This window comes from Dipodomys merriami, unplaced genomic scaffold (assembly GCF_024711535.1).
Source record: "Dipodomys merriami isolate MVZ:Mamm:240054 unplaced genomic scaffold, mDipMer1.0.p SCAF_384, whole genome shotgun sequence".
NCBI lineage: Eukaryota > Metazoa > Chordata > Mammalia > Rodentia > Heteromyidae > Dipodomys > Dipodomys merriami.
Window position 1 is genome coordinate 437,468 of NW_027205426.1, and position 14,332 is coordinate 451,799.

A 14,332-nucleotide genomic window follows, 5' to 3' on the forward strand; every position below is an offset into this window, starting at 1 on the left:
GGGTCCCGCCCGGGACCTTCGGGGGGGGGGGGCCTGGCGGGCCAGGGCGGGCGGACGCCGCGGGGATCCCAGCTGAGCCCGAGGGCGGCGGCGGCGGCACCGTCCGGAGCCCGTCCCGCGCGGCCCCTCCACGTCCCACGCCACGAAAGTGGGGGGGGGCGGCGCCCTGGATTCCAGGGGTGACCCCACGTCCCCCAGCGGCTGACCCCCGCTGGGGAACCAAACCTGGGAGGAGTCCGGCCGGCCGCACCTGGGAGTCGCACACCGTGAGAGCCGGAGTGCGGGGCCAGGATAACCGCGGGAGCTGGGGGCCGGGGTCACCGCGCGAGCGGGGGGCGGGGGGGGGCCGGGGTCACCGGGGCAGCCGGCCCGACAGCGCTACGTGATCGCGGGGTGCACGGGGCCCCGGCGAGGCGCCCGGGTGCCCGGGAGGAGTGAGGGATGCCTGGCGCCCCGGCGGGGTGCACCGAGGCCCGGCGGTGGGCACGGCCATTCTCCTCCGCCCGGGCCGCCTCGCCCCGGCCCCGGCCTCCTCCACGACCAGGCCTCCCGCGCCCCGCGCCCCGCGCCCCGCGCCCCTCGCCCCGGCCCCCGCGGCCCCGCTCACCTCGCAGCAGCGCGCAGAGGCTGCAGGCCAGCAGGCTCCTCAGCACGGCCCCCATGGTCCTCCCCGCGTTCTCCTCAGCGGCGCCGCGCCGCCACTGGACGCGGAGGCGAGGGGCCGGGGCGGCCGCCGCAGCGGCGGGGGTGCTCGCTCATGCCGCCCGGCTCCCCGACCCGGGAAGAAGAAAGGAGCCGGTCCAGGCCCCGCGCGCGCGCGCGCGCCGCCGCCGCCGCCGCCGCCCTCTCTACCGCGCCGCCCCGGCCCGGGCCCGCGCGACGCCGGCGTCGGCTCCCATCCCGCCGCCTCCTCCCCTGGCGCCGCGCTGCCCCGCGCCGCTCCTCATTCAGCCCCGGCCCCTCGCGCAGCGGCGCGGCGGCGCGGCGGACGACGCGCCACGACGCACGGCGACGCACGACGCGCCATGGACGAGTGTCGCTCCGCCGCCCGCGTCTCCCTCCGCGCGGCCGCCCCGCCCCCGCCCGCTCGGCGCCGCCCGCGCAGGCGCGAAGGGGAAGCGGCGGCACCGCCCCGCGGCCTCACGCGGCCGCCCGGAGGAGCCGGGGCGCGCGGGCCGAGATCGGTGGCCCGCAGCCGGCAATCCCGGGGCGCACTCCGAGCGGACTCCTTCCCGGGCCGGCCCTCCCCGCGGAGGGCGTGCCCGACGTCGGACACCCCGAGGGAGCGGCCGGAACTACTTTCTGCGGCTCGGCCCGGCCGCCGCCAGCGCCGCTCTTTGTGCGCCCGGCCCGGCACGGGCAGGTGGGGCTGCGGCGGCCGGAGCTGGGGGCCGGGCGGCCCTCCGGGCTCGGGGTCGGGTCAGGCACGGCGCCCTCCACGCCGCGGGGTCGGCGTCGGAGGTCAGATCAGGCATAGTGTCCTCCACGCCGCGGGGTCCAGGGTCAGGTCAGGCACGGCGCCCTCCACGCTGCGTGCCCGGGGACAGGGGTCAGGCAGGGGGTCACCAAAGACCTGAACCAACCAAGTTAGGGGGCTGTGTAAGAGCTTTAGACAGTTCCGTTTCTTTGTTTTGCGTTTTTCCAGTCCTGGGTCTTGAACTCTGGGCCTGGGCGCTGTCCCTGAGCTCTTTCACTCAAGGCTGGCGCTCTACCACTTGAGCCACAGCGCCACTTCCAGTTTTCTAGTGGTTCATTGGAGATAAAAATCACCGATTTTCCTGCCCAAGCTGGCTTTAAACCATGATCCTCAGATCTCGGCCCCCTGGGTAGGTAGGATGACAGGCGTGAGCCACAGCGCCCGGCTTTTATGTCTATTTTTTTTTTTTGTCCTAGGTCTTGAACGCTGTCCCTCAGCTCTTCAGATCAAGGTTGGCGCTCTACCACTTGAGCCACAGCGCCACTTTCGGCTTTTTCTGCTTATGTGGTGCTGAGGAACCCAGGGCCTCATGCATGCAAGGTGAGCACTCTACCGCTGAGCCACCTTCCCAGCCCTCCATGAGACACTTATCTGTCTTATCTGTATTGAACCACCAAAACACTGGAAGTGGAGCCAGCCATGGCTTCCATCTTCAGAGCCCCAGCTTTGGGCAAAAAAAAAAAAAGATAAGGGACAGGGACAGCACCCAGACCCCGAGTTCAAGTCCCAGTGGTCGCACAAAAACACATCTTTAAAAAAAAAGACTGTGGGAAAGGGGCTGGAGGTGTGGCTCAGCGGTGGGGGTACTCATGAATGAGTAAATAGAATCTACAAGTCCAGTGGGGAATCACCAGACAGACCTTACACAGAAGTTAGGGTTCTGAAGATAGGTGGAACCTAGGGACCAAGAAAGGTGTGCCCACAATCCAGCAGACAGCTTGCCAAAAGCAGTGCTTAGTGTTGGGGGGGGGGACAGACCACAGGTATTGGGTATTTAGCTCAAGGCGTGGGGGACAAACACTGTAATACTTGAGCCACATTTCCCCCGCCCCCGCCCCCACCTGCTTCTTCCTGAGAGATGGGAGGGATGGTGGCAATGACAGCCTCATGATAGGTTTTTATAAAATATATAAAAGATTTCCTGTATTCTCCTCTTTAAGATGCTCCCCTCAGGGACCACAGAACCTGCCTGAGCTCCTGCAGCTATAGATGGGGGGGTTGGGGGATAGGGAGATAGAGCCAGACAGGATTTCATGGCCTTTATTTTCTGAATAAACAGAATGTGAAGCGGATCTGTGGCGAGCAGAGGAGGAGAGAATGTGGGCTGAGGAAGGAGATGAAGGCTTCGAGGCCCTGTGCTGGGAGGAGGGGGTGATGGGAAACCACTTTCCATACTTCGGCTGGCCACAGGCCCCATCCCACCCTCCAGTAGTGAGGGTGCTTGTTCCTGACCTGGGCAGCATGGGATGGGTCCCCAGGAAGGAGGGGCTTGTTCTCAGGAAATGAGAAAACTTACTAGCTGGGCACCTGTCATCTTAGCTACTCAGGAGACTGAGATTGGAGGACTCTGACCAATGAACCACTAAAAAGCCAGAGGAGGAGCTGTGGATCACATGGTAGAGCACCAGCCTTGAGCGGAAAAGCCAGGGAGAGGGCCCAGACCCTTAGCCCTGGCGGTTTTGCTCACGTGTGCGCACGTGCGTACACACACAGAGCAAACTCTGATTCTTACAGAGGTCTGTATTCGTAGGGAATAACGCTAAGAAGTAGGGCAGGCCAGCCAGTCTCAGGTGATTGGACACAAGAAGTTGTTTGTAAAGCCAGGCGCCGGTGGCTGTAATCCTGCCATCCCAGCCACTCAGGAGGCTGAGATCTGAGTATCACGGTTCAAAGCCAGCCCCGGCAGGAAAGTCTGTGAGACTCTGATCTCCAATAAATCACTAGAAAACTGGAAGTGGCGCTGTGGCTCAAGCGGTAGAGCGCTAGCCTTGAGCTGAAGAGCTGAGGGACAGCGCCCAGGCCCAGAGTTCAAGTCCCATGACTGACAAAAAAAAAAAAAAAAGTTGTTTGTATTATACTTTTTTTTTTATTCCTTTCAAGTCCTGGGACTTGAACTCAGGACCTGGGCGCTGTCCCTGCGCTGCTTTTGCTCCAGGCTAGCCCTCTACCATTTGAGCCACAGTGCTACTTCCAGCTTTTTCTGTGTGTGGTACTGAGGAATCGAACCCAGGGCTTCACACATGCTAGACAAGCACTCTACCACTGAGCTACATTCCCAGCCTACTTCTATATATATATATATATATATATATATATATATATATATATATATATATATATATGTTTTAATTGTGAAAATACCATACAGAGGGGTTACAATTACATGGGCAAGGTAATGAGTACATTTCTTACCAAGCATTGTTGCCTCCTCCTTTGTTTCCCCTTCCCATCCCTTCCCATCTCCCACCCCCCCCCATACTTTTTTTTGTTGTTGTTTGGTGTTTTTTTTTAACTGTATTTTTTTTTGTCTTTTTTGGTACTGGGGATCGAACCCAGGACGTTGCACTTGCTAGGTAAGCGCTTTGCCACTGAGCTACATCCCAGCCCACTTTTATATTTTTTAACAATGGGAATATTATGAGAGCCGGACACTAGTGACTCATGCCTGGAATCCTAAGTATTCAGGAGGCTGAGATCTGAGGATTGTGGTTCAAAGCCAGCCAGGGTAGGAAAGTCCATGAGACTCTGATCTCCCAATGAACCACCAGAAAACCGGAAGTAGTGCTGTGGCTCAAGTGGTAGAGCACCAGCCTTGAGTGACAGAGCTCAGGGACAGTGCTCAGGCCCTGAATTCAAGCTCCACAACAACTCAAAAAAAAAAAAAAAGTAGGGGCTGGGAAGATGGCTCAGTGGTAGAGCGCTTGCCTTGCATGCATAAGGCTCTGGGTTTGATTCCTCAGCACCACATAAGTAGAAAAAGTAGTAAAAGTGGTTCTGTGGCTCAAGTGGTAGAGCGCTAGCCTTGAGCTGAAGAGCTGAGGGACAGTGCCTAGGCCATGAGTTCAGGCCCTATGACTGGCAAAAAAAAAAAAAAAGAAAAATATGTCATCTGGAAGATTAACAGTGAGGGTTTATTATGAATGTAAATAGAACTCTCTCCCTCCCTCCCCTCCCTACCCAAGGTAGTTGTAATCTGTAACCCATTCACAAGACTGCCTGGAGCCCCCTGCCTAGGGCCTAATCTGTCTCATCTTTGGCACCCTGAGAACTGGACTTCCCCGCTTGTGTGAGTCACCCCACTAACGACTTTCTCTCAGCAACCTGTGAGCTGGGCCTGCAGCCCAAGTCCTGGTCCCTGTGCTCCTCCTCCACAGCTCTCCAGCTCCACAGAGGAGACAGGGTTGCTGCTGGAAACTCAGGCAGGTGTGGCACGAGGAAGCCCTGAGCCACAGGGGCTCGCCTTCCATTGCTACAGTGGACATCCACCTCCAGATAAATAAGGTTCAGCCCTCCCTGGCTGCCACCCGCTCCAGCCCTGAGTGTAGCCTTGGAAGGGAATCCTGCAGGGAATGCCCACCCTTGCAGATAAAAGAGAAGAAAACCAACTCTAACCCAAGCGTCTCCCAAGCTAGGAAATATTTCACACACACACATGCAAGTATAGCCAATGCACACACGGGCGTGGATACATGTTTGTACCTATAGGTGCACAGGCATGTGTACCTCTGCATGCAAATGAGTGTGCACCATGCACACCTGCGGTGGAGGCCCGGGGCAGGGTGTGGCCTGGTGCAAGCCCCTCCCCTCCCCCAGCTGGTGACAAGTCCTGGACACAGTCTCCTGAGTGCTGATCAATTCATTCAGGACAGTGAATATCACTGGTTGGGTTCAACCTCTTTCTTCTAAACCAGCTTGTTCTAAACCTCTCTGAATGGGGCTGGGAAGTTGGCTCAGTGGTAGAGTGCTCCTCTTGCATGCATGAAGTCCTGGGTTCGATTCCTCAGCACCACATACACAGAAAGAGCTGGAAGTGGCGCTGTGGCTCAGGTGGTAGAGTACCAGCCTTGAGCAAAAGCAGCTCAGGGACAGCGCCCAGACCACAAGTTCAAGCCCCAGGACTGGCAAAAAAATAAAAGTAAAAAATCTCTGAGTGGTGTGAAATCACACACACATGCATACACACACACACACACATCTATGTACATGTGCACACGTTACACCCAGGCAGGCCCCAGACCTCCAGCCACAGCTTCTGCGACCAACTGCCCAGGAAGGCAAGCCACCCCTTCTCTGCCCCCCCCCCCCCCGCATGCCCCACGTCTTCACAACTCAGGAAGGAGTGTTCCCCATTTCCCCGTGATCCCTGTGCTTCCCAGGGGAGGCCTGGCGCCCTGGCAGGCCTGCTTTTCTTCCTCCCCTTCCCCCCACTGGCCAGGGGTGAGCCTGGCACGGGGCAGGGGGCAGCGGGGAGCACTAAGGGAAACGCCCGGCACACGCCTTTCGCTGTCTCCAGACATCTCCACGCCACTGAAAGTGGAATCACAGGCGTCTCAGGGCCTGGTCATGAAAGGAGCAGCAGCCATTAACCCTTTGTAAGTGGCTTGGTGCCACTTTAGTAGGCCTCATAAACACCGAACACTGCTGCGGTCCCAGCGCCCACCCCGCTTTGGAGCTGAGAAAATGGAGCAAGAACCATGAAAAAGAGCCCCTTGCCCAGAGCTGGCAGGGGGGAGTAGATGCAGGGGGGAGTAGATGAGGGGCCTCTGGTTAGTTCCCCCTCCTACACACACACACACACACACACACACACACACACACACACACACACACACACACACACACACACACACACACACACACACACACACACACACACACACACACACAGAGCCCTGGCCGGCCTGTGGAATTATTACCATTCTAAAGCATGTTGTTGACCAGGGGCTGGCTGAATATTAAACAGTAGATCACATTTCCCCTGGCAGGCAGGAAAGCATTTGTTTTCAGTGTGTTTTCCTAAGTCTCACTCCCCAACATCAGGGCCTCATTAACTTTACTAACGCAGCGCGATTTGGGAGATAGCCTCTTTTCCAAAATACCGTTCACCACCATTTCACGTTTTTTAAAGTTCAGCACACACCATCAACTCTCCATACTTGTTTTTCTCAAAGTCTGACTCCCCCCCTCCCCTTCACCGCCCCCCTACACTGCAGGGAGGAGACTGGGAGGGCTCATGGGGCCAGCCGGGCTGCTGTGAGAAGTAGGGGTGGGGGGCCGGGGAGGGAGTGGACAGCCCCAAACCAAGTCCTGGCAATGCAGAATTGTCCTGGATTTTGTTGTTGTTTTGGTCAGTTCTGGGGCTTGAACTCAGGGCCTGGGCGCTGTCCCTGAGTTTCTTTTGCTCAAGGCTGGTTCTCTACCACTTGAGCCACAATGCCACTTGTGGCTTTTTCTGTGTATGTGGTGCTGAGGAATCAAAGCCAGGGCTGCATGCATGTTAGGAAAGCAGTCTACCACTAGACCACCTTCCCAGCCCTGCCTGTCTCTTTGTCTGTCTGTCTGTCTCTCGGCTGTGTGGTCTATTGGTGTGGTAAGTTGGATGACATGAGTGAGATGACATCTCTAGGAAACCCTGTCCGTTCCATCATCATCTCCCCGTTCTACTGTGTCCCCCGTCTCCCTGGGTCCTCCTCTCTCCATGCTTCCCACAGAAGCCGAGCCTGTGGCCTGTGGAAGGGGGCGCGGGAGGCAGTACTAGTCTCGGGGTCCCGGGCCTGCATGGCGGGAACGATCCCACCACTCTGAACTCTTGTACGTTTTGTCTAGGTTTCATTTCCTCTAGGCCACAGCACCCAGAGCGTGGGGAAGGCAGAAGGCGTTTAGACAAACCCGCGTTTATTGACTGTGGACGGAGGGTGGAGGGCGGAGGGAGGACCAGGCTGGACCGGTCTTTCCGCTGTCTAAGCTGGATTTTCTAATCCTTTCCAACGCTGTAATTAGGACGTGATGAAGGGAAAAATAGGTCTGCACTCTAGCCACCGGTGGCCTGTGACATGTGGGTGGAGATAGGCAAGGAGTGGATGTCTCCCAGGCCCCTTTGATGTTGCCAGGAAGAGAGATTGTCCACTTGAAAGGTGGAAAACAAGTCGGGTGCCCCTGGCTCACGTCTGGAACCCTAGCTACTCAGGAGGCTGAGATCTTGAGGATGGTGGTTCAAAGCCAGCCCCTGGTCAGGGAAGCCCAGGAGACTGGAATTAATCACCGAAAAGCCAGAAGTGGAGGTCATGGCTAAAAGTGGTAGAGCGCCAGCCTTGAGCAAAAGACCTCAGGGACAGCGCCCAGGCCCCAAGTTCAAGCCCCAGACCTGGCAAAAATAAATAAAGCAAGGAATACATGCGGAATTAAACCCACTAAGGATTTTATTTATCCACCCTACTGCTATTACCCTACTGTGAGCCCCTTGGGAATTTATGTCAAGCTTGCTAAGTTGGAAAAAAAAAAATGGACGAAAAAGGGATGCTTTCAGGAGGACTGCTCCCCTTCTAATATCACTTTAAACGTTGATCCCTAAAGATGGGGGAAAAGGGACCCGAATTTCTCCCTGGGAAGGAAAAGGAAGAGGAAGGTGGTAGAAAGAGGGTCAGTCAGGCCTTCATGGAGACCCCAGCTCCTGCGCCCTCTGGTGCCCACTGATGGGACAGCGTTCTCATCGGAAGTCGGCTTTCATCTTTACCAGCCCAGCCTGGAGGGGACTCAGAAATCCTGTTGTTTTTTGTGGATTAGTACCTTGAAATCCGGAGATGGACTTGAGGCTGCCTTCCCGACTCTCTGCCCTCCTGTAACTTGTCTGGAAACGCTGTCTGTTGCTCTTGACCAGCTGCCTGCCCTCTAACTTGTTTCTCTCTGTACCACAAGCATTTCCCAGAAATGAAAGCAACTAAACAAAATTAATAATAACAGCATGTTAATCTCGGTGCTATATGTCATTTTATTACTATTGCTCCCAATACAGTAATAACTGATCACAGATCAGAGTTCAGATAAAGGCTTGTAAATAACATCAGTAAGTGTTAAATGTATAAGCAGAGCAAGTCAACTGTCATCCTAGCTACTCAGGAGGCTGAGATCTGAGGATTGAGGTTTGAAGCCAGCCACCCAGCAGAGAAGTTGCCTACAATTAGCCAGCAAAAATCGGGATATACAGTCGTGGCTCAAGTGGTAGAGCACCAGGCTTGAGAGGGAAAGTTCAGGGACAGCGCGTAGGCCTTGAGTTAAAGCCTTGGGATGGCATCAAGTGGACTGATGGGAAGGGAGTTGTCTCACTGGGAAAACACACTTCCCTACTTCTGTCATTACTGAGCAGCAGATTTATCTAGGTCTTTATTTGGAAGGAAACACACCTGGGATAAGTGATTGAAATTCATACAAAAAGAAAGGTAAAGCCCTTGTAACTAGAATCACCGATGATCGACCTGATCTGGAACCAGAAACATTCACGCGCCAAGATGCCCGCTCCTTCTTCCTCGCACAGGCCCACCCGGCATTCCAATCTACTTGCAACTTTGTAGAGTTTTATTCTCAGTTAATTGGGGACAGATCACTCAAATGACTTGATTTATTTCTCCTTCAAAAGAAAAATCGAGGCTAGGCAGGTGGCTCAGTGGTAGAGTGCTCGCCTACCATGCATGGAGCCCCGGGTTCGATTCCTCAGCACTACATACACAGAAAAAGACAGAAGTGGTGCTGTGGCTCAAGTGGTAGAGTACCAGCCTTGAGCAAAAGAAACTCAAGGACAGTGCCCAGGCCCTGAGTTCAAGCCCCATGACTAGCACAAAGAAAGTAAAAAATAAAAAGAGCCAGGCCCTGGTGGCTCACACCTATAATCCTAGCTACTCAAGAGGCTGAGGTCTGAGGATCACGGTTCAAAGCCAAGCCCAGGCAGGAAAGTCCGTGAGACTCTTCTTTTTTTTTTTTTTGGGTCCGGTTGTGGGGCCTGAACTCTGGGCCTGGGCGCTGTCCCTCAGCTCTTCAGCTCAAGGCTAGCGCTCTACCACTTGAGCTACAGCGCCACTTCCGGCTTTTTGCTTATGTGGTGCTGAGGAATCAAACCCAGGGCCTCATGCATGCAAGGCAAGCACTCTACCACTGGGCCACCTTCCCAGCCCCAAGTCCGTGAGACTCTTATCTCCAAGGAATCACCAGAAAACCCAAAGTGGCACTGTGGCTCAAGTGGTAAGTGCTTGCCTTGAGCTGAAGAGCTCAAGCCCCATGACCGACAAGAAAGAAAGAGAGAGCCGGGCGCCGGTGGCTCACGCCTGTAATCCTAGCTACTCAGGAGGCTGAGATCTGAGGATCGCGGTTTAAAGCCAGCCCGGGCAGGAGAGACCGTGAGACTCCTATCTCCAATAAACCACCAGAAAACCGGAAGTGGCGCTGTAGCTCAAGTGGTAGAGCGCTCGCCTTGAAGCTGAAGAGCTGAGGGACAGCGTCCAGGCCCAGAGTTCAAGCCCCACGACCGACAAAAAAAAAAAAAAAAAAAAGAAAGAAAGAAAGAGAGAGAGAGAGAGAGAGACAGAGAGAGAGAGAGAGAGAGAGAGAGAGAGAGGGAGGGAGGGAGGAAGGGAAAAAGGAAGGAAGGAAGGGAGAGAAAGAAAATGATGGTAGTGGCTGTAGGCACAGGCTGGTAGCCCTGGAGAAAGGAGATGGGAGAGGAGGGGGGGCGAGGAGGGAGGGAAAGGACCAGGGGGAGGAAGAGCAGGGAAAGAGGAGAGGAGGAAGAAGAGAAGAGGTCAAGAAGAGGAGGGAAGGGGAGAGGACCTGTGGGTGGCCTTCCCCTGGCTGGTCAGTGACAGGCTTCCCATGGCTTCCCTCAGATGCCCACGTAGACGCCGTTGATCAGGTAGTCCAGGCGCGAGTAGGGCCTGGTGCGTAGGGCGTGGAGCAGCGCCTTGCCCAAGAGGACCAGGCCCAGGGCCAGCAGCAGGACACCGGACAGCAGGGTCCCCAACAGCAGCCACCTCTCCAAGGGGGAGGCGGGGGTGGCGGGGCGCCCCCTGGCCTCCCCAAGTCCCCAGGCCGTGGCCGTGATGGCAGTTGCGGACAGGGAGAGCATGGCAGGGGCCGGCGCGTGTCCCCGGCTTGTGGTCAGCCTGGACGTGGCTCCCTGGGCCTCTGAAGGTGTAGGGAAGACAGTGCTGGGAACCACAAAGGAAGTCCCCGCACCTGGAAAACCCGCAGACACCGGCTGGGAGGGAACGGGGGGCATCTGTGGGGTTCCGGAGTCAGGTGTTGGGGTGGCAGAGCTGCTGGCTGGGGAGGTGGCCTGAGCTGGGTCTGAGGCTTTGAGGGTCCAAGAAGACACACCTCCTCCCCAGGGCCGGGTGGGCTCCCGGGGAGAGGGGGTGACAGTGCCTGGGGTCCCCTCAGGGCCAGGGGAGGTCCTGTTTGCTGTCAACTCTTGGTGTGGCAAGGCAGCTCCCGGCCATGCGTGGTCATCTGAGAATGTACAAAAAGAATTGTAAGAGGCTCAGATAGGACCTGGGGGGGGGGGGGGGCGCGCAGTGAGCAAGGAGTGTGCAGACAAAGTGCAGCGAATCAGGCCCATGGTAGGTGTGCAAAGGATGCTTGTAAACCTGACCATCAAAGCCCAGCCCAGCAGGATTGCAAACCAGAAAGTAAGAACAACACAAAGCCTCCTGAGCTGGAGGTGTGGCTCAAGTGGTAGAGAGCCAGCCCCGCCAGCCTGAGGCCTTGAATTCAAACTCCAGGACCTCAAGCAAAACCTGTTTCATAAGCAATGGGTGGGGTGATATAATTCCATGGACTCAAACTCAGGACCTGAGGTCCCAGTTTTTTTGCTCAAGGCTAGTACTCTACCATTTCAGCCATAGCTCCATTTCTGGATTTATTTTTTGTCAGTCATGGGGCTTGAACTCAGGGCCTGGGAGCTGTCCATGAACTCTTCAGCTCAAAGCGACCACTCTACCATTTGATCCACAGTGCCACTTCCAGTTTTCTGGTGGTTATTGGAGGTAAGAGTCTCACAGATTTTCCAGCCTGGGCTGGCTTTGAACTGCAATCCTCAGATTTCAGCCTCCTGTGAATAACTAGGATTATAGACACCAGCCTTCCTATGTATGTTTATTTTAGTAGGAAGGTATACATAGAATTAACTAAGCAAAGACTTTCACCGGAAAACAAATTTTGGTATAATGAAATTCAAAATGTGCCCAGTGGCTCATGCCTGTCATCCTAGCTACTCAGGAGTCTGAGATCTGAGGATCACCATTCAAAGCCAGCCCAGACAGGAAACTCCATGAGACTCTTAGCTCTAATAACCTATCATACACACACACACACACACACACACACACACACACACACACACACACACACACACACACGAAGTGGTGCTCAGGTGGTAGAGCACTCACTTTGAGCAAAAGAAGCTCAGGGACAGTGCCCAGGCCCAGAGTTCAAACCCCAGGACAAGCAAAAAAAGAAGAAAAAAAAAAGAAAGAAAGAAAGAGAAAGAAAATAAAAAATTCAAATCCTACTTAAGGAATCTTAAGGAGAAACTCTCCCACAGACACTGGATCCTTGCTGGGTGCCGGTAGCTCACGCCTGTCATCCCAGCTACTCAGGAGGCTGAGATCTAAGGATTGCGGTTCAAAGCCAGCCCAGGCAGGAAAGTCCATAAGACTCTTATCTCCAATAAACCACTCAGAAAACCAAGTGGCACTGTGGCTCAAGTGGTAGAGAGCTCGCCTTGAGCTGAAGAGCTAAGGGACAGCGCCCAAGACTAGAGTTCAAGCCCCATGACTGACAGTAAAAAAAGAAAGAAAGAAAGAAAAAAGAAAGAAACCAGGTCCTTGAAAACTTACCAGGAATGAGCCTGTGTGTGTGGAGTCCGGCGGCTGCCGGCTTCAGGGGACAGGACTCCTTGCTGGGGCAGAAGAACAGGTAACAGTTGGGCTGTCCCTCTGCTTTTCGAGCGTCAAAAATCATCAGATTGCACACTTTGTTTCCTGTGAAGGAAAGTTTGCCAAGGGAGGCTGCTGGGACGGGATCCTGCCTCCCCAGGAGGCCTAGCAGAACAAGCCCGGCCTCTAAAGTCCACCACAGACACTTGTCCCACTGACCTCTTGTCCTTCCCTTCTCTGTCCCTTAGTTGTGAAACTCTTTGGCAAAATGAGCGTATGTGTGCCTATGCGTGCATACCGATACTGGCTTTGAACTCCCAGACTTGTGCTCTTACGTGGCTTTTTCCACTCAATGTGGGCACTCTCATGTGCACCACACCCACTACTTCAAGCTTATTGCCGGAGATGAGAATCTCTGGGATTTATCTACCCCAGGTTGTCTTCAAACCTGGATCCTTCTAGCTAAAGCTCCAAATAGGTATTACAGGTATGAGCCACTGCCAGGGCCTGGCAGGAAGATTTGTGTGTTTGCTTTTGTGCCAGTCCTGGGGCTTGAACTCAGAGCCTGGGCACTGTCTTTGAACTTTCTTAAGACTGGCATTCTACGGCTTGAGCCACAGCTCCCTGTCCAGCTTTTTAGTGGTTTATTGGAAACAGAGGCTCACAGACTTTGCTTCCCCGGTCCGGCTTCAATCCCCTGATCCTCAGATCTCAGCCTCCTGAGTAGCTGGGATGACAGGCGTGAGCTGTGGTGCCTGGCCCTCATACTGCACTCCTGCCAGTGTGTGTGCCCCCCACGTTACTGGCCCCTGCGCCCTGACCTGCAATGTTTTTCGTGGAGCAGCAGCGACGGAGGCAATCTGCCTGAGACGCGGCATGGGTGGGCTCCTCGCCCCGGATGCCTCTGGCAAGCGAGGACTGGATGTCAATGACCACGTCCTCCAGGCTCTGGGACAGACACTTCTGGCCGGCCGACAGCCGCAGGGTCAGCAGGCTGAGGGTCACCAGGGTGTACAGCCAGCTGCAGTCTTCCGTGGGAAGCATCGTGGCCCCCAGAGGTCGAAGGTGACACCCTGGCAGGCTCAGACACCCAGAGAACTCTCTCTCTAGAATAGAAATAGAGCCCTTAATGAGTTCTGTCTATCATCCATCCATCTATCCATCCAACTATCCATCCATCCATCTAACTATCCATCCATCCACCAATCCATCCATCTATCCAACTATCTATCCATCTGTCCATCTATCCATCCATCTATCCAACTATTTATCCATCCATCTATCCAACTATCTATCCATCTATCTATCCATCCATCCATCTGTTTTTCCATCCAAAGATTCTGTCTATCTGTCTATCTTATCTTCCTATCTACCTATTTTTGCTAATCCTATGTCTCAAACTCAGGGCCTGGGCGCTGTCCCTCAGCTCTTTCACTCAAGGCTGGTGCTCCACCACTTGAGCCACAGCTCCACTTCTGGTTTTCTGGTGGTTCATGGAGATAAGAGTCTCACGGACTTTCCTGCTGGGGCTGGCTTCAAACTGCGATCCTCAGCTCTCAGCCCCCAGTGGCCTGGCTGGGTTTTAAGAACCGCGAGAGGAGCCCTGGCCTGCAGGTGCCTGGACAGGGGCCCGGTTCCCACCCGCCAGCACCTGAATCCACCCGCGGCCGAGGGGGCGCGGGGGTAGTGTGTGTGGGGGTTGCGCGCAAGGCGGGGTGCGGGGATGCACGGGGGGGGGGGTCCCATACCCGGCGGCGGCGGCTCCTGCTTGGCATCCAGTTCCTGCTTCCGCCTGGGGCGGAAAGTTTGCAGTGGGGACAGCGCAGCCCCCCCCCCCCGTCCCGCCCCGCCCCCCGCCCCGCCCCCGGAGCGTCTCCCCGCCCCCCCCCTCCCCTCTTCCAGCGGCCCCAGTGTCAACGGCAGGCCTCTACCT

General features: G+C 55.6%; 2 protein-coding genes across 3 annotated transcripts in view; both read right to left on the reverse strand.

Annotated features, from left to right (window-relative positions):
* The window catches only part of LOC138805063 (low-density lipoprotein receptor-related protein 6), an 86,646-nt gene extending 85,907 nt beyond the window's left edge, over window positions 1–739 (reverse strand). For both annotated transcript variants that reach the window (XM_069989619.1, XM_069989618.1), the window contains exon 1: window positions 608–739. In XM_069989619.1, the coding sequence (XP_069845720.1) occupies window positions 608–662 (55 nt within the window). In that variant the 5' untranslated portion in view covers window positions 663–739. The remainder of the gene's footprint in view (window positions 1–607) is intronic.
* Window positions 740–8,445: 7,706 nt separating this feature from the next.
* LOC138805065 (MANSC domain-containing protein 1-like) lies at window positions 8,446–14,198 on the reverse strand. The gene is made up of 4 exons (XM_069989623.1): window positions 14,148–14,198; window positions 13,221–13,505; window positions 12,361–12,504; window positions 8,446–10,972 (listed from the first exon to the last, which is right to left on the reverse strand). Exons 2-4 carry the CDS (start codon window positions 13,441–13,443, stop codon window positions 10,347–10,349), a joined length of 993 nt encoding a protein of 330 aa, XP_069845724.1. The 5' UTR covers window positions 13,444–13,505; window positions 14,148–14,198; the 3' UTR covers window positions 8,446–10,346.
* Window positions 14,199–14,332: the final 134 nt, after the last annotated feature.